This window comes from Medicago sativa, chromosome 5 (genome assembly GCF_051527215.1).
Source record: "Medicago sativa cultivar Bolivia chromosome 5, Bolivia_mono, whole genome shotgun sequence".
In the NCBI taxonomy this organism is placed as follows: Eukaryota; Viridiplantae; Streptophyta; class Magnoliopsida; order Fabales; family Fabaceae; genus Medicago; species Medicago sativa.
The window spans coordinates 50351907-50371302 of NC_140753.1; the positions used below are offsets into that span (position 1 = coordinate 50351907).

General features: G+C 29.7%; 1 protein-coding gene across 1 annotated transcript; it reads right to left on the minus strand.

Annotated features, from left to right (window-relative positions):
* Nucleotides 1-9424: 9424 nt before the first annotated feature.
* LOC146922739 (plant cysteine oxidase 4-like) lies at nucleotides 9425-11750 on the minus strand. Its single transcript, XM_085715530.1, has 5 exons — nucleotides 11539-11750; nucleotides 11208-11362; nucleotides 10512-10656; nucleotides 9739-9942; nucleotides 9425-9614 (listed from the first exon to the last, which is right to left on the minus strand). Exons 1-5 carry the CDS (start codon nucleotides 11642-11644, stop codon nucleotides 9478-9480), a joined length of 747 nt encoding a protein of 248 aa, XP_085571656.1. The 5' UTR covers nucleotides 11645-11750; the 3' UTR covers nucleotides 9425-9477.
* Nucleotides 11751-19396: the final 7646 nt, after the last annotated feature.

The window sequence follows — 19396 nt, forward strand, 5'->3', positions numbered from 1 at the left end:
ATTCTCTATTATTTTGTCATTTTGCTAATTTAGTACTCCATGTCGGTAGAAATTTTGACGCATTACATTTATGGTCCTTGAATTGAAATTTAATGATTTAGATTTTAAGTTTGGTATTTTAATTTAATAGGATTAACATTTATATTTTAATTTGAACTGTTTGATCTCAATTCAATAGTTAAAAGATGAGTGAATGTGTCAAAATTTTGATAGCCTGAAATCTGATTTCATATTTAAGTCTTAAAGTGAGAATATTAATTAAAATAAACATTAAACAAATGATAATTTTCCATGTAAGTTTTACATATAATTCTCAGAGATCAAAACATATAATTCTTAAAAGAGAAATGATATTTTGACAACCATTTTTTGACTATTTTTGGACAACTTTCTCTCTCATACTCACATGATGTTGTTATCCTCTCTCTTCCTTTTTCTCTCTCCATTGTTTTTGACCAATAATAAGTGAGAAAAACAAGGTTGTCAACAAAGTTGTCATCAAATGGATGTCAAAATATCATTACTCTTCTCAAAAGTATAATATTAGTAGATTTTCTTGTTAAAATAGGTGTCACGTATAAGATCAGTACATCTATGGTAAAACATGTTCTTAAAACTATGGTGTTTGTCTCTCTTCTTTGTAACTATTAATTTTTAGGTAAAAATTGTTTTTAAATCTATTTCTCAATGTAGTGAATTGTTCTTATCCCATATCCCATATGATAAGGTATGACTCATATCTACAAAGTTTTTAAATTTGTTGAAAACTATGTATTTAATACATCGGATAAAAAAAAGTCTAATTGGCTTACATGTCTTAGTTCGACTGATAAAAAACAAAATTATTAAATTATATGTCGTAATCTGGGTTCGAACCAGTAATCATTTTTTGCGTATGTAAATTTTCAAGTGAAGTCTATCTAAAAAAAGTCTATTGACAAAAACTTTAAATAATAAAGTATTTTTTTTATTTTAACTTTAAATAATAAAGTATTTTTTTTATTTTATGCTGTTAAAAAACAAAGTATGTATGTTATATTTCTTATTAGTATGTATGTTATGTACTATGCCTAATCAACGTGTGAACTTCCCACATCCACAAAGGAATCAATACGGTAGATATTGAATTGATAGGATTAGGTCCTGCATCCCCATGGCAACTTGGTTTCTTTTTCTTTTCTCTTAACCCTTAATTCTTTTTGTAAAATCGAGAAAGAGGCATGATAATCCAATTAAATGGATTATTTTAGTCAAGGAACTAATTTGTATTCTTATTGTTGGTTTGAATTTACAAAATTTCAACATGATATATGTTCAATGTTAAATCCAATGTCACTTTCTCAAAATTTCCTATAGTAACTAATTTGGATATAACTCTAAATCTCACTCCCTCTCTCATTCAAACTCAAATTTGAGCTTTTAATGTATTTATAGATCTCAAACTACTATTCTCTCAAAAAAAAAAAAAAAAAAGATCTCAAATTACTATGTTGCTTTGTGAATCCCCGCTCCAAAAAAAAAAAAAATGTTGCTTTGTGAATGATATCATATATTATCCTACATTATCTTCTCCGAATCTCTGATCATCTTTCAAAGCTCACTATAGGAACTATTATATTTTTTTTTTTAAAGAAGGAACTATTATATATCTTAAGATTCACATAAACAATATCAAATACAAGTGTTAAATATATAAAATATTACAATTATATTTACTAAAATCTTTTTAAGTATTCCTTTTTTTCCTATGGTCCCTGAATTGTTCCTTACTTTTTTCAAGAAATAATTATTCTTTACTTTACACGGCAAAGCAATGAATTATAAATATTTGTTGAAAAAGAAAAGATAATGCATGAAAAAGCTTTGAGAGGAGAAATGAATGGATGAACTTACATCTGGTAGCGATTGATGGTGTCAATTGAAGTTAGAAGTCTAACTTCGTTGAAAAATTGAATGTTGACTTGAGCAACATAAGTTAAAAGACTCACAAAATAAATATACTTACTTTCTTAAAGATTTGAGTAAAGATGTGGTGTTAAGTTCTTGGATTGAGGGTTTATGAGTGAAATGAATGAGAAGATTTAATTTTCTTTTTTAAATTACAGACAATATATAAAATGTGTTTTTTTAAATAAATTAAGTGTGATTAAAATCTTTATGATCATTTATCATATTAATGTTTCAACTTTTTAAAAAACATTTTATAGTATTCGTAATTTAAAAAAGAAAAGTAAGTATTTTCCTCTTTTTTTCTTCCTAAACCATAACCATGCATCCAAACACAAGCAATTTGCAAGTTTTCAACACCATAAATGGATTTCTACCAAGGCAAAAATTGATTATTAATTCTAATCAATTTTCCAAAAAAAACATTAAAGTTCTTCCTATAAATCGATTATGCTAATGAATTTCTACAGCCATAAAATTGATTTATGTGCCCAAAGTCTGTTTTAAACTCAACAATAAACACAATGATAAAGAAAAAGAGTTAGATTTATTTTTTTGATAAAGGCAAAAGCAAGCAATAAAGGTAGGAGAGGGCATGAACCCTAATACCAATAGAGGGTACATATGAGGAAGTGAGTCAATACTAATCTTGAAGCAAAGGAACTAAAGAAATCTAGTTAAAGCTTTGCTTTTAAACGAAAGAAATTAAGCTGTCAAACAACAGTATTAGCTACTAGCACTTATTAAAAACCATCTACATGACGGTCACAAATATTTAAGATTACTTTTGATTACTCATGCTATTAGGTGAAACTCGTCCATTTGTCTGCATCTTTTGCTTTTTGGTTAGATAAGAGTGTGCATAGATTATAGAAATCTGAATCTAGCTACTTCTAAAGACAATGATGCAATGCAAGTAGCCGATATGTTAGTCGACGTTGCAACTAGCCATGTAATTTTCACTTATGGATGAATATTCAGATTATAAACTAGTTATAAACCCGTGCTTCGCACGGGTTCAATAACGTATTCGATAAAAAAATTCTTTGAAAGAAGAGATGTTAAAACGACGGAACATTGTGATTCATCATAAAATATGTATGGGTTGATTAAGAGAGCATATAATCAGTTTATGAGATTAGGAATTGACATAATATTTAGGATGAAAACAATTGGAACCAAAAAAGGAACCAATGATGTGTGAATTATGATTACATATTATCCAAAATTATAAAAAAGAGTGTTGTTGTTATAGAGTTACCAAAAAAGGATTGATACCCATATTTACATCAGATTAAATCAAGCAAAGAAGTAGCATCGGCGAGTGAAGATAATCTAGTCTAGGATTAGAGTTAAGGTGATCTGTTGAAAATGCGGATCATGAACACCAAATCTTTATTTGGGAACGACTTGAACATGCATATTTTTAGGTGGCTTCTCTAGATCAAAAATTAGCTTATCACCTACCTCTAACATATGTTCTCGGCAAAAGTTGAACCATTGGTCGCCTAAGTATTTTTTGTAACTTGCTCTCTTTGTCGTTATCAAGCAACACTTATGCCTTTTTTGAGTTTGTTTGTCGATGAGTGTGATTGTTTTCGATGTTCCTTTTAGAAATGTCCTTGATATCTCATTTGGGAAGTGCTAGCCTGCTAGGTACAAAACAAATTGCAGTGTTAATTAGATACTATATATAAGTACATTTCTAAAACATTTACCAAAGCATTATAAAGATTTGCTGTAGAAAAAGAACATGTTCTATTTTGTTCAAGAGATTAAGAAAACAACATTATAATTACATGATACTTATTGGAACCAATGAAGGAACCAACAATATGCAGATTAACGTTACATAATAGTTAGGTTTATAAAAGAGACTACAAGTGTCAAAGACTAACCAAAAAGGGATTTTTGTCATTATTTACATCAGACAAAATGAAAAGAACAAATGGCATCCCAAAGTCAAGATAGTTTACGATTACAGTCCAAAGCGATACGCCAAAATAGTAGAAGTTCAAATAGTTTAGCAGCAAAGATCTACTTTGGAACAACTCGAAAGTGCAAGTTCTTCGGTGACTTTTTGAGACCAAAGATGAGCTTACCACCTTCTTCCATCACACATTCTCTGAAGAAATTGAACCATTTCCCACCAAAGTATTTTTCATAGCTTGCTCTTTCGGCGGTAATGAAGCGACACTTATACTTTCTTTGTGTCTGGTCATCAATGAGAGTGATTGTTTTGCGCTTTCCTTTCAGAATTGTTCTTGACATCTCGTTTGGGAAATGCCAAACAGGGAAATAATAACATTATTAGTCCAATGCATATTAACATGGATAAGATGTATGCGAATATAGTTACATATAATTTATAAAATAAAGGTAGCATAACTGATTTTAAGTTAAAGAAAATGTATCATGACTTCTAACTTATCTTCCTATTATCTTCCTATAAAGTCTAGATAAATGCATGCATGTGCATTATATGAACCCCGTTGACCAATTAACATTGTTAAAACAAATGGAAATTAAGCATCACTTCCGCATGTGCATCTATAGATAGCACCATTTGACATTGATGTCTTCGAACATTTGGTGCAACTCTCATAATACCATCCAAACTGGTTAGGATTGAATTTAGTTGTTTTCCAAATAGTGATGCAATATGTATCCTAACACAAATTATGCACATGAAATAAATAATAATGTAATGTGTATTTTTAATTTGTGCGTAAAAAAACTCAAAGCATGTTCATGCATAAAAAAAGCAGACCATGACTAAGTTTATAAATTCAGCAATTGGCCTAACCTGAGACAGATTGGAAAAATTGTTGTACGAAGTACGTTGAGAAGAAGATGAACTCTGACTTAAGTTCTGACTGATGCTTTGACTCTGAGCTTGAGAAGTGTTAAGGTCACGACAACAATTCAAGAAACATGGTCAAAAAACAATCAAATTAGATTGTGAAATAATAAGTTACTATAACATTGTATTGTGAAATCATAATGCAAACTTACTAAGTCTTAAACTTCTCAACAACTGGACAATGTAGGTTGATGAGCAGCCTCGAACCTGACCAATTGTTACATATATTTGGGTTGTCATTGACTATAAAATGGAAGCAAAGAACTCAAGGTAAATAGATGGTAAATGATCAAGCTATGGAATATTTTTTTCCATAGTGTTACATCAGCTATATTCCCACTGCATTAGGAAAGACATATGTCAGGTCATTATAAAACTTATACAAAATCCTATCATCTGATGTTGACAAATTAGAAAATAATACCTTTTATCTTTCAACACAATGTTCGTACACGGTTTCTTTCCAGTCCCAATTGGCGTTGTCTTGACAATCTCATGAAGAAACCCGATGATTTCTTAAAAAAATATTACATCTATAAGAACATTATAATCGGAGAAAACAAAGAAATAAATTAAAGCACATAACTATATCATATAAAACGTCAGTTTTGAATTTTCCATCTTGAATTTCCTTAAATGACTTAAAGCGAAATTCATGAGTAAGAACGTTAGTTAACTTGTCATACTTCTGCACCTTTGTACCAGAACCAAAAACAACCTTTAAATGATTAAATGCAATGTCAGTATCAAACACATGACAATTATACAAAGTATAAGTCTTGTTTTCCTCGATCAAAGCATTCCAATGCTCCAATTCTCTATATTGAGTTATTACATGAACTCGATCACCCTAAATCCGAGAAAGAAACCAAAAAATATAAATAAATCAAAATGTACACTAATAAGTAACATTGATAAATCATAAAGGAAATTACAACAAATCTTAACTAACTCATCTAACCTTTGCATCACAAATAATGAGCATCATAAGTTGATTCTCATTACTACCATTCACAATCCAAGACTCCAGCACTCCAAATCCTATTTTTCAAATGTTCAAATCATTTTTGAGATCCTTAATGTAGTCATAATCCCTTGACATTGAAAGTTCTATATAGAAATACAATAATATATCATTTAATTTTATTCCCTTTGTTCATTCTGATATCGAAAGAAGCTAACATAATTTTATGTGATCAATTTTTGTATCATCAAATCAACCTGATCTTAAATGCATAAATTTATGTATCATCAACTTTTTGGACCTCAATGATATGACCAAAACAAATTTACATCAATCAACTTTCGTACCGCTCAATCATATAGGAAAGAATAAATCAAATATGAAAATTGTTACAACTTTATGATTACTCTCAAAAACTAAAATAACCCACATGCATCAATATTTTTTCAACTACAGTACCAGAAGCTAAAATAACAATTGTGTCAAAACCTTACCATGAGCTAAAATTCAATCATCATGACCTCTACTATACTCCACATAACAAAGGAAATTTTTTCTACAACCATGCAACATAACAATTTCTAGTATATAATCCACTAACAATTAAAAAAACAAAAAACAAAACCCTTAAAATGCAGAACCGTGAAAAAAGGAAGAAAACCACCTATGATGAAACAAAAATTAAAACGGTGTTGAAAAATGAACCCCTCAAGCCATAAAAATCAGTCAACTCAAGTCATGTATGGTCTCAGAACCATGAAAAAAGGAAGAAAATGACCTCTTATGAAGAAGAAAGTGAAACAGTGTTCCCAGCTGAACTTAGATACCGTTTGACCAAGGTTTTTTACGATCTAAAAGTTACTTCAAAACAAAGTTAAAATAAAGGCCTTTAAGAAAGAAGCTAAAGTTATTTGGTTTCTTTGTTTTTTTTAGTTTTAAAGCTATTTTTAAGTTAAATGTTGTTTGGCAAAATATTGTATAAACATTGATTTTTTTTTATGGTGTCCGGGGTTCGAACCTCGGACTTGGCATATATTTATGCATTGTCCCTATCATCTGAGCTAAACTCACGAGGAAAAAAATTTGAATTTATTATGAATTAACATAATAAATAAAAAATGTTTAAAATATTTTCTGAAGGCTAAAAATGTTAAAAAATAAAAGATACTCCCTCCAGTCCTATATATAAGAAAAGATTCTTTTTTTTTAGATACATTTAATAATTAATGTATCTAGTCTTCATTGTAAATAAGATACATTAATTATTCAATGTATCAAAAAAAAGAATCTTTTCTTATATATAGGATCAGATGAGTTTTTTTTTTTTTTTTACAAATACTATATTTACTCAATAACGTTTATTTTGTGTAACATGAATACAAATATGTATTATCATATAAATGACTTGTTAAATATTTGATTAGGAGAAACAATTTAAGGAGCCTGAAATAATAGCATAAATAATATCAAAATAGTTAGCTTTTTCTATTTCAATTATACTCTATAACAAATTTCGTTATAAGAATACCATATTTTTGGTGCCTTTCAAAAAGATAAGAATTTATATTTTATGATATTATATTTGTTACATTGTTGGTGTCATGGAAACATATATGTTTAGTTTTTTTGAATAAGAAAAAGATATGCATAGTTTGTTACAATATAAAGGTGCAATATATATATATATATATATATATATATATATATATATATATATATATATACACACACACACATATATATAAGCATAATTTTTTTAGGCATCTAGACCTTTTTTGAAGAAAATACATCGACAATTTAACTTTTAATTAAAATCAAAATTTTATAAAAATAATCATACGCATTATGCAACGCCAAAAAAAGTTATACGCAGTAGCGTACCAAAAAAACAGACACACATAAAGTATTACTTTAAGCGCTAAAGTGTGTGTATATATTTGGGAGGTTGAAGAAAGAAAATAAAAATATTTGGTATCATTAAATGACAGCGTGAATAAAAATATTTCTGAGGTTGTGATGATTAAACGATATTGAAATTAAATATATAAGTGATAAAAAGATAATAAAATTCCTTTGAAAAAAAGGTAATAAAATTAAATGGGATCTCCTTAAAAAAAATTAAATGGAACGATTCAAAAAAAAATTAATGGAAGAAAAAAAACATATTGAAATATAATATTAAAAAATAAAAGAAAAGGTTCCCAACGTGAATTGAAGAGAGATGCTTGTGAAATAAATTGTCGAGAAATAGTTTTTTGAAGTAGCATTCAATAACTTTTGACCAAAGCTCATTCCATTCAATTTTATGCATTAAAAAAAGTACATTTTTTAGTAAGTACTTAATTGATATTTTATTTAGCCTAACTTCTCCTTAAAAATGTAGAGAAGTTGAAAATAAACCGGGTCAAACGGTATCTTAATCTCCCGCAAAGGTAGTGTAGAAGCAACTGAATTTGGGAGAAAAAATTGGAAAATAGTTAAAAATAAAAAAATTGGAAAATAGTTGAAAGTTTATAAAAATATAAAAATTAGAAAATAGTTAGAAAAAATCGGTGAGGTAGCACTAAACCAAGCAACACTAAAAAAAAATTATGCATTATCGTAACAAAAAAACAGACAGAGGGACATAAAATATTACTCTAAATGTTAATGCGTGTGTGTATATTCGCGAGGTTGAAGAAAGGAAATAAAAGTATTTGGTATCATTAAATGACAGCGTGAATAAAATTATTTGTGAGGTTGTGATGATTAAACGATATTGAAATTAAATATATGTGTGATAAAAAGATAATAAAATTTCTTTGAAAAAATGATAAAAAAATTAAATGGAACCTCCTTAAAAAATTAAATGGAACGGTTCAAAAAAAAATTAAATGGAAGAAAAAAACATATTGAAATATAATATTAAAAAATAAAAGAAAATGTTCCCAGCGTGAATTGAAAAGGGGTGATTGTGAAATAAATTGTTGAGAAGTAATTTTTTAAAGTAACATTCAACAACTTTTGATCAAAGCTCATTCCATTCAATTTTATGCATTCAAAAAAATTAATTTTTTTAGTAAGTGCTTAATTGATACTGTGTTTGACCTAACTTCTCCTTAAAAATGTAGGGAAGTTGAAAAAAAGCCGGGTCAAATGATACCTTAATCTCCTACAACGGCAATGTAGAAGCAACTGAATTTGGGAGAAAAATTGAAAAATAGTTAAAAACATAAAAATTGGAAAATAGTTAAAAGTTATTAAAAATATAAAAATTATAAAATAATTAAAAAAATTGTGAGGGGCAAAATGGGAAATGCACCCATATAATAGTGAGGTGGCAACAACACAAATCCACCAATTAGAAAATTACAAAAATGCCCCTCCTAGGGGCAAAATTGGAAATTCATAGGACATCAACTTTAATAGTAGTATATAGATATAGACTAGATTTTTATATTCAAAGATGACACTCATATGACAAAATTTCAGATGTCCTATAGGACCCTCAAAATATATAAACTTGTGTTTTTACTACATTGTTTCTTTTTTTTTGAAAGGATACTACATTGTTTCTTAAAAGTCAAATGTTAGTTAAGTCCACCCTATCACTTGATTTGGTGAGAGGTGAGAGCTAATGAGCTATATAATAAAAGAGCGAATATATATACTTGGCCTCTTAATTTTTTTCCTTTGAAATTATATACACACACTTGTTATTAATTTACACATGGTTTTCATCACTGGTTTGATCACTAAAATCATAATCATCATACAAGGTTACAATTGAAGGTCCAAGGTATGGCGCACCATGAACAACTAAATCATCAGGCAATGGTTTCTCCTCAAGCATGGAATAACCTATAATAATACAGCACAATTTCAGCCCATGAATCAATCAATATAGGTCAACCTGAACTGAAAAACATGATGCATAAATGAATGAATAGAGTAATTAATTAGAAGGTACAAAATGAAATGATACCATTAAGGTAAGGGATAGGAATGTCATAGTAGTAAGTGGAGGGTCTTCCAAAATCTTCAGAGTATGGTGGAGACAGCACATCTAGTATAGCACATGGAGTCAACGCTCTAAAAGAATGAATATTTCCACCATTTCTTGGAAATAATATGGATGGCTCATGTGGTGCTTTTATCACTTCATCTATTACCTTAACCGCCAATCCTACTGCAACCACATAAAAATTCTCAATTTGAATTAATTAAGTTTGTGTGACAGGTCACAATTTATTCTAATCCATTCTATTGTATAACCTTTATATGCTATTGACCTATGAAGCTCGGATATGGACACGGACATCGGACACGACATTGACACTGACATGCCGATATTGCTAATAATTTGAGAAAATTGCATAATTTAGTGTAATTATATGTATCGGACACGATACGTGTCTGACATCAGGACACGCCCAATCCAAAGAGTGTACGTGCTTCGTGGCTATAGACACATAAAAATTATTCTAATTCATCTAGTATGACACATAAAAATTGTTAATTTCCACTTCTACCATTTACATTTTAGATTAAAACCAAATATCATGTAGACATGTGTCACTATTATAGATAATACATTGATACACATGGTGACAATCAATTATTTCCATTTTTTTTTTTGACCAAATCAATTATTTCCATTTTATAAATTATTACTGGTGTCTACGTGGTAGTATCTATGTTAATACTTTGTAGAGAACATTTATGCTATATAAAGTAGAGTATAGTAATTATTCTTACTTGTTTGCTCTTTGGTACTATCCAAATTGATCCAATCATAAGCTTTGACATAGACAGAGCCATATAAAAGTTTGCTCAACACTGTCATTTTCGGGTGATCATGAAGTGGAAATTCTTTTCCTGCTGGAAGACAGAACACTCCTATCTGCATACATTCATAAATTTGGGTTATGTTACAAGACACCTTCATAAAAAGTAGTGTGGTGTCTTTTATCAAGTCACACCTCAAGGTGTGATTTTCACTTTTTTAGTTATAACTTTGATAAAAGACACCTTCATAAAAAGTAGTTGGTGTCTTTTAACAAATGCTCATAGAGTAACTTGATAAAAGACACCTTCACAAAAGGTGTCTTCTATCATAACCCCATAAATTTCATTAAGTTGGATCACTTGGTTCACCATAACTAAATATAATTATGTACATAATGTTTTTAAAAAAGTATACGACCACGATTTGAGTCACGACATCAAAAAATTTAATATGTTTGTCTAATTTTATTTCAATTTTCCAAAATTAAAGATTGTGATGTGACTGTATTTGACGTAATTCTCAATAATATCAAAGAACGTGACGAGACTACATGTAACTTAGACAAAGCTAGCCACATTATACAATAAACAAGACTTTATATTTTTTTTTTTTTTTTTTATTTTTTCTCTTTCAAAAAAAGACTTTATATTTTTTCTTATACGTACAGAGAAATCGTCACATTCATGAATATGAATGTATGTTATTGAGAAGCTTTGTCCATAAAGCAATCCCTTGGTACCATCGTCAAAAATTGCATCTGATGTAGGAGAATGGCAAAACCCGAACACGTCGATTCCAACATCTATTGCTTCAATTTTGTCTGCAAATTCATTCATCTTAAACGTATGAATCAATATTTTCATTAGCATACTATATTGAATCAAATATATGCATAAAAGTTAGGATAAAAATATAAACACAAACAAAACATGTGCACTTATCATATATTCATTAAGAAACTCACCACCTCTCAAAAAAAAAAATTAAGAAACTCACCTAGTAGATTTTTCAGGTAATGGATTTGTTGAAAATTTGGAAGTCTTCCTTTAGAAAACAAAACATGGCAAGTATCATAGAGTAGTTGTATTTTGTTCATTTCCATTGTCTTAGTGTTAATTACTAGTCCTATAATTGAGTTGTGTGGAAGATCAAGTTTTAAAGCATATCATATAAATGGACGGTGACACCACCAATAAAGGAAAAAAAGGGGACTATGTATAATGTTTACTAATTAAACCTTGGGCAAAATCTTATCTTATAAATTATAATATTACAATGGATTTTTTTTTTTTCCATTGTTTCTCTTTTGGGAAAGGGAAAGATTTTGTTATTAGTCAAGGTGGGGACGGAAGCTTGAAACGGTCAATATTTTGAACATACCTCCTGTCCTGCCCATGTTTAATGATAAAATATGGGCCCTTATCAACAAAAAGTTAAAATAAAAATATGGCATGCATGTAGACAAAGAAAGTGTCAAAAAGAAAACGGTTAAACATATTTTTAGTTTGTTGCAAAAAATATTTTTTTTTTTTACATAAAACTTAAAAGATTAGGAGAGAAACAGACAGTGTTGCTCTAGTCGAAAGAAAGAAAAAGAAAAAAACAGCGTTGCTTGAACATTAATTAACTAAATTAACTTAACTAATCGCCTGTTTTGTTCATTCATGCGGCAAAAGATAAGATCAATTGAGTAAGAATTACTACTTCCACCCTCCAAAGATGCTAAAAAGAGCAAAATGCGTGCGCACGTTGAAATTAGTGATGCTGACTAAAATACTATCAAAGAAAGAATAATGTGATCACTATCTAGATGGAAGAGGCCATATTGTGGATTCTTAAAATTGTAAAACGGATTGTGTTGTTTTCACATAGTGATTTGGGAAGTACATTAGAAATGATAAAGGGGTTAATTAATTTGTTCTCAATCCCATTGGATTGACTTCTTACATTTGCAACCTCATTTTAAATTGATTTTACTTTATCATTTGTTATGGAAATATATTTACATGAGTGTTTATCAATTGTCATAATTTTATTCTTCTAATTAGAAGAAGAAAAAAAGGAATAAAAAAATTGTGAAAAAAAACCGGTGGGTGTGAGATTAGTTGATTCAGCCAAAAGATAGTTAATAAAGACATCTTCAGCAACTGAGTCATTGACACAAGCCATATCATACATCCAAATACAGGAGACTTGAAAAACAAATGTGATGTTGATTCTTTATTTCCGCATTCTCCCACACACTGAAAACTTCTTTCATCTGTGGCTCCTCTTTTGATAAGATTACTCCTTGTTGATAATCTATTTTGAAATAGTTTCCTAACTAAGCATGAAACTTTAACGGCAGGCACTGATTTATGTCAAGCCTTCGACCGCATAGGATCCGAAGAGCTTGACAAATTAGACATCAACCCCTTGTACCTCTCATTAACTGAATATACATTACGAGACTCCACTCCTCCATAATCTATGTTGCAAATGTCTTTCCACCAAACAGAAACTCTTTTACTTTCTACTCTAATAGACTCTCTACTCATACCATATTTATTTTCTAAAGCTTTATACAACAAACCATTGCTTTCCGTACTAATCTTCCACCCCTATTCTCCTAAGAGAGCTAGATTAAAAATCCTTAGGTTTCTAATTATGTGACCCCCGTCTTCCAAAGGTCTACAAACCTTATCCCATTTAACCCAATTTATTTTTCTCTCTCCCTCACTCCCTCCCCATAAAAAAGTTTAAAAAGTGCTTCAAGTTTAGATATTATACATGTCGGAGCCTTGAAAAAGGATAGAAAGTAGACCGGAAGCGCAGACAAGACTGATTTTAGCATAACGACTCGACCTCCAATGGACAACTGTTTATTCTTCCTCTTTGACAAGCTTGATCTAACTGCCTCAATCACAGGATGACATGTATCTATTCTCCTTGGGTTGCCCCGATTGGTAGACCAAGGTACTTAAAAGGTGTTGATCCAATCTTACAATTTAGGATATTAGCTGCCTCTTCCAACCAATTCTGAGAAATATTGACTCACACTAATAAACTTTTATGAAAATTTACTTTTAAGCCCGACATTACTTCAAATAATAGTAGATTGGCCTTAATGATTCTAATATTCTACCACTTTTTTTCACCAATAATCAGTGTGTCGTCTGCATATTGTAAGTGAGTAAATCACTCCTCCTCTGTATCGAATTTGAATCATGAGATATGTCCTTCCTCCACCGCCTTCATCATCAACATATTAAAATCTTATGCGGCTAATAGAAAAAAGAAACGACGATAAAAGATCCCTTTGTCTTAAGCCATGACCCATTCCAAATTCTTTTATCAGACTAATGTTTACTAAAAGTGAAATTGTTGAAGATTTTAAGCATTCTGGTATCTATTTCCTCAATTTCTCATGGAACCCCATCTTCAACATTACAAAATCAAGAAAATTTCAATCAACGAGTCATACGCCTTCTCAACTTTAAACATCACAACTTCTTTGTTCTTGATCTTTGTCTCATCCACAACTTCATTCGCAATTAAGATCTCATCTACAATATGTCTGCCGGATATGAACGTCATTTTCGTGTCTAATATGATAGTTTTGATCACTCTTTTCAATCTATTTGCCAAAGTCTTTGATATGACTTTATAAATGCATCCTATCAATGATATAGGTCTGAAATCTAAAATTTTCACTAGATTTTTCTTCTTTGGGATTAACACCACAAATAAACAATTTTCCCCTTTGATGATTCGATCATTTGTATAAAATTCAGCCATCACCCTCAAAAAAATCATCTTTTATATCTTCCTATAATTCTTTAACCTAAAATTTACTCCAAAGGGCGCTGGACTTTTTGAACTATCACACTCCCATACTGCTCTACGGACTTCTTTTGAAAATTCTCTAACCAACTCTTCACCGTGATCTCCTTCAAAATTCTTGAAATTAACATTAGTTGGTATTGGTCTCACCCCCTGACTGCAATTTGTCTCTCAAAATGGTCTACTATTAAACTTTTTACGAGTTTAAAAAACTTTACTGTAAAGCAGGAACCTAGGAGGAAAAAAATGATCTCATTCGTTCTAGTTTAAAACACTACATTGTATCTTAGTGCATTTTTAAAGCATTTAGGGAGAACTCCCTTGGAAGCTATATAGAATCACTCATCTTGTATATTGTGTTTACAAATTTGAATACAATTCATTCTCCCTTCTTCTTTCCCCAATATCAATTTTCCAATGTTCGTTTTTCATCTTCAATCGTGTTAGCGAGAACAAAAATACCGTGTCTCAAGCCATGATTCAAATTTATGATAATTTAATAGCACTTCTGATAATAAATCTCACTTTACATTTTTGTATTAAATCTTATTATACATTTCATTCATATTTTTTTTTCTCTTTAGTTATTTGAAAGAAAATACTGTAATTTCTTTAATTGGTTTGATGAAGAAACAAATACGAATGTGGTCATCTTATCTTTGTTAAAAACAATCGATGATTTGAAGAAGGAAAATGTCTCATAGAGGAGTTAAAAACAATTGCATTATTGACAACACTAATGCTGAAATATGAGTTGAGTTGTGTAAATTTCTAATGATGTATTGGATTTAAAACTCCAACTATAGTGGTTGAACTGATTGGAAAAGAGGTGTATATGAAATCTTGTAAATTAAAACTGCTCCAAGTATTCCTTCTCACATAGCATTGGCTAAGTCACAAAACATCATCTTTGACGAATGTTCTATAGATTATGATACGATGTATCCATATAAAAAAATCACATGAAGGGGAAGAATGATATTTGTAAAACCGTTTTAAAAAAAAAAAAACATTTCTCTCTCTTGGTTAGGAACAAATTTAGGCAGGAGAAAACAATAATACAATTTGAGTATGCGGAAGTGTTGTTTTGAAAAATATCACAAAAGTTTTCGTTGAAGAATGAGTTAAATATCATCAAATTATGTGACACATCTATGTAATGTGTCTATGGTACGACCGACCATACCACACCAGCTAAGGTCATGTTCACCTAGCATGCTTGTGATCCTCAAATAGTTATCTAAAGTGATTAAACTATAATTCAAAGTGTTGGTTCAACCTTCCTCATAATATAAATGTTGGTTCAACGTTTTTTATAAGAAAGTCCAATCCATTATTCTTATAAAAGCATTTTTTTTTTTATGATTTTTATGATTTTTTTATAAAAGTTGAATCCAATTTTCAAAACATTCATGATTATAGGTAAGGAAATTCTACGGTGCAGTCACCTAAATGACTTTTTCAAAAAAGTCAAACATTTTAAATCAGTTTGCGAAAAAACTGGCTTAAAAAGTCTAAAATAAAATAATGGAATTTATTAAAGGTCCAACAGGGAAGCTAATTTTACAACCCTTTATTCTATGTCCAAATTATCAAGATATTACACTAGTAAAAGCACAAATTAGATGGTGTGAACAAACGGCTGATTATTTTTTACAAAAATATTTATATAATAGCCAAGAAGCTAAAGATCATTTTTTATATAATGAATATACAAACGTAGCTAAAGATTTAAAGGATAAACTTAAAGAATTAGCTAGATAACTTTATAACATGAGTGAAGAAAACAATACACTCACAACCAGAGTCAAGGCTTTGCTTGACGAAACCAAGAAATTAAATGAGAGATTTGAAAGACAAATTTCTTTTCTTGAAACCTTACCTCAAATCTTTAAACAAAATAGTTTATTCACAAAAGATTATGAGCAAGGATTAGAAAGACCCCATGAAACTTGGGTAAATATGGAAAAAGATTTTCCATGTTACAACAAAAATGAGAACCATAAATATCCTCATATATATCATTCTTTTAATCCTCAGTTAAACAATATCACTGACATGATTAATTATCTGATAAAAAATTGTTGTAAACAACATCTTTCTCTTCAAGAGGGGGGGAAGAATAAGGAAAAAATCGAAAAAACTTTATTTACTAACTATAAAAAATGAGTATAGAAGAAAACATAGAGTATCAACTCGAAAAATTAGACCAACTTATGGCTACTTTAGACATAAGTGAAAAAGATTCCATTAAGGAAGAACCTGAACCTAAAGATCTAGAAGATTTTATCTACGACTTTAGTTCTGATGATGAATCAAAAGACGATGGAAATTTCGTTAAAATAGAACAATTAGAAATGGGCGAAAGCTCAGGAACAAAAAGAGGACCCTCTTATAATTGGAATACAGATTTCCATAGAGAATTTTCCCAAGCTAAATACCAAAGAATTCCTATGAGTTATATTCCTAAACATAGTGTAAATGATGGAAGTGGAATTCTAAATATTGATTGTGTTGACAATCTTGTTCAAGCCATAAGAAACTGGTATAATAAAAATATTATCCAAATACAGTTAGATAGTGATTTAAAAAATCTAACCCCAAAACAGATTTTTAATTATCTTTTGTGTAGAACAGAGGGTAATGCATATAAATTTCTAGCTGAAAAACCTGACGAAGAACAAACTGCAGAAAATAGTATGGGAATGATCAATAAGGTCTTTGAATGGCTTTTAAATGAATTCAAAGGATGGCAAGATACGGTAGATTCAAATATCGCCTTTAATACTGAAAAATTATGGAGAATAATGAATTTATCCATATGTAATCCTTGTTATATAGAAAATTATATTTGTGAATTCTCACAATTATATTATGATTTAAATAAGGAAACCAGAGATGGTCAAAAGGTTGTTGAATTATTTTACCAAAAATTACCTATGGCAATGTCCCAAATAATTCAAACCGAATTTAATAATGCAATTTCCTCAGGAAAGGTTAAAAATACTTTAGGAGCTAGAATTTCTATTCTTAGAAATTGGATGCAAGAACAGTGCCTAAAGAAACAATCAAAACGAGATGCACGAATAGGATTGTGCTGTGATAAAATCCAAGGAAAAATTGGAGCATATGGTTGTGAGAAAACTAGGAGAAAAAGAAAATATCCTAGAAAAAAGAAATTTAAAAGATTTTCCTATGATAAAAAGAAACATAGGAAGAAAAGATTATATAGAAGAAAAAGGGAGTACCCTAGAAAAAATAAAACCTGTCCTAAAGGTAAAAAATCATGTACATGTTGGCTATGCCATGAAACATGACATTATGCTAATGAATGTCCAAAGAAAGTTTCTAAAGAAAAGAAACAAGTTCTAAACATGATCTATAAAATAGGTTATGAACCAGTAGAATCAGATTCAGATTCTGATTGGGAGCAACAAAGTTTCTATGAACTTTGTACAGATTCCGAAGATGAGGAAAACCAAGATTTTGAGTAAAGGAAACCCTAGTGCTACCTTTATCAAAGTAAAACTTCGCAAGAAGGAAATTTTAGCCTATTTAGATACAGGCGCAACATTATGTTTTGGAAAACGAAACATATCAAGAAATTGGGAAGAGTTAGAAAAACCCAAAGAAATAATTGTTGCAGATAAATCAAAACATCAAATATGGTTTGTTTTGAGAAACATTTCAATTACCATAGAAGGTTATGAATTTTTCATACCAACAATTTATCTCCATGATTCAGGATTAGATTTAATCATTGGAAATAACTTTTTAAAGTTATATGCACCGTTTGTGCAAAATGTCAAAACTATTTCTTTGCTTTGGAAAAATTTAGCAAACCCCAAAGAGAAGACAAAAGTTATAACAACAAAAATTATAACTAGAAATGAGATTATTCAATTATTTTCTGAAAATCTTATAAACCTAAAGAGTATTTGGGAAGAAGGAAAATTCTTTTTAAATCTTGAAGAAATAGAACAAAAACGTGATAATGTATGTTCAGAAGACCCTTTGGATAATCTGAAAAATACAAATCATGAACTTGTCACCATTAAATTACGAGATCCCAATAAAGAGATTAATGTAAAATATAAAATGCCTTATTCAGTAAGAGATAAATTAGAATTTCAAAAAGATATAAAAGAACTTCAAGAAGAGAAGTTAATTACTCCGTCTTCAAGTCCACATTCGGCACCCGCTTTTTATGTGACAAATCACAATGAAATAAAAAGAGGAAAAGCTAGAATGGTGATAAATTATAAGAAACTCAATGATGCTACAATCGGAGATTCTTATAAATTACCACGAAAGGACTATATTCTACAGAAAATAAAAGGATGTGATTGGTTTTCATCCTTTGATGCAAAATCAGGATACTATCAAATTAGACTTTCAGAAGAAACTAAGCCTTTAACAGCTTTTTCATGTCCACAAGGTCATTACCAATGGAATGTCCTTCCGTTTGGACTAAAACAAGCATCATTTATATACCAAAGATTTATGGATAATGCTCTTAGAGGATTAGAAAGTATATGTTTGGCATATATTGATGACATCTTAGTTTTTACAAAAGGAAATAAAGAACAACATCTTAAAGATGTAGAAACTGTTTTAAACAGAATTTCAGAAAAAGGAATTGTTATTTCAAAAAAGAAATCGAGTATTTAGGCCTTATTTTAAAAGAAAATGGTACTCTCGATTTATCTCCACATGTTCAGGAAAAGATTCAAGCTTTCCCTGATGAATTGAAAGACCGAAAACAAATTCAAAGATTTTTAGGATGTTTGAATTATATTGCCAATGAAGGATTTTTCAAAAATTTGGCAAACGAAAGAAAGGTTTTACAGAAAAAGATATCTGAAAAGGTTCCATGGTCATGGACTGAACAAGATACTCTAACTGTAAAAACTATTAAAAGAAAAATTAAAGTTTTACCCAGCTTATACAATCCAACAGAAAATGATTTTTTAATTGTTGAGATTGATGCTGATAAAACAACCTGGGCAGGTTGTATGAGAGCTCTACCTAA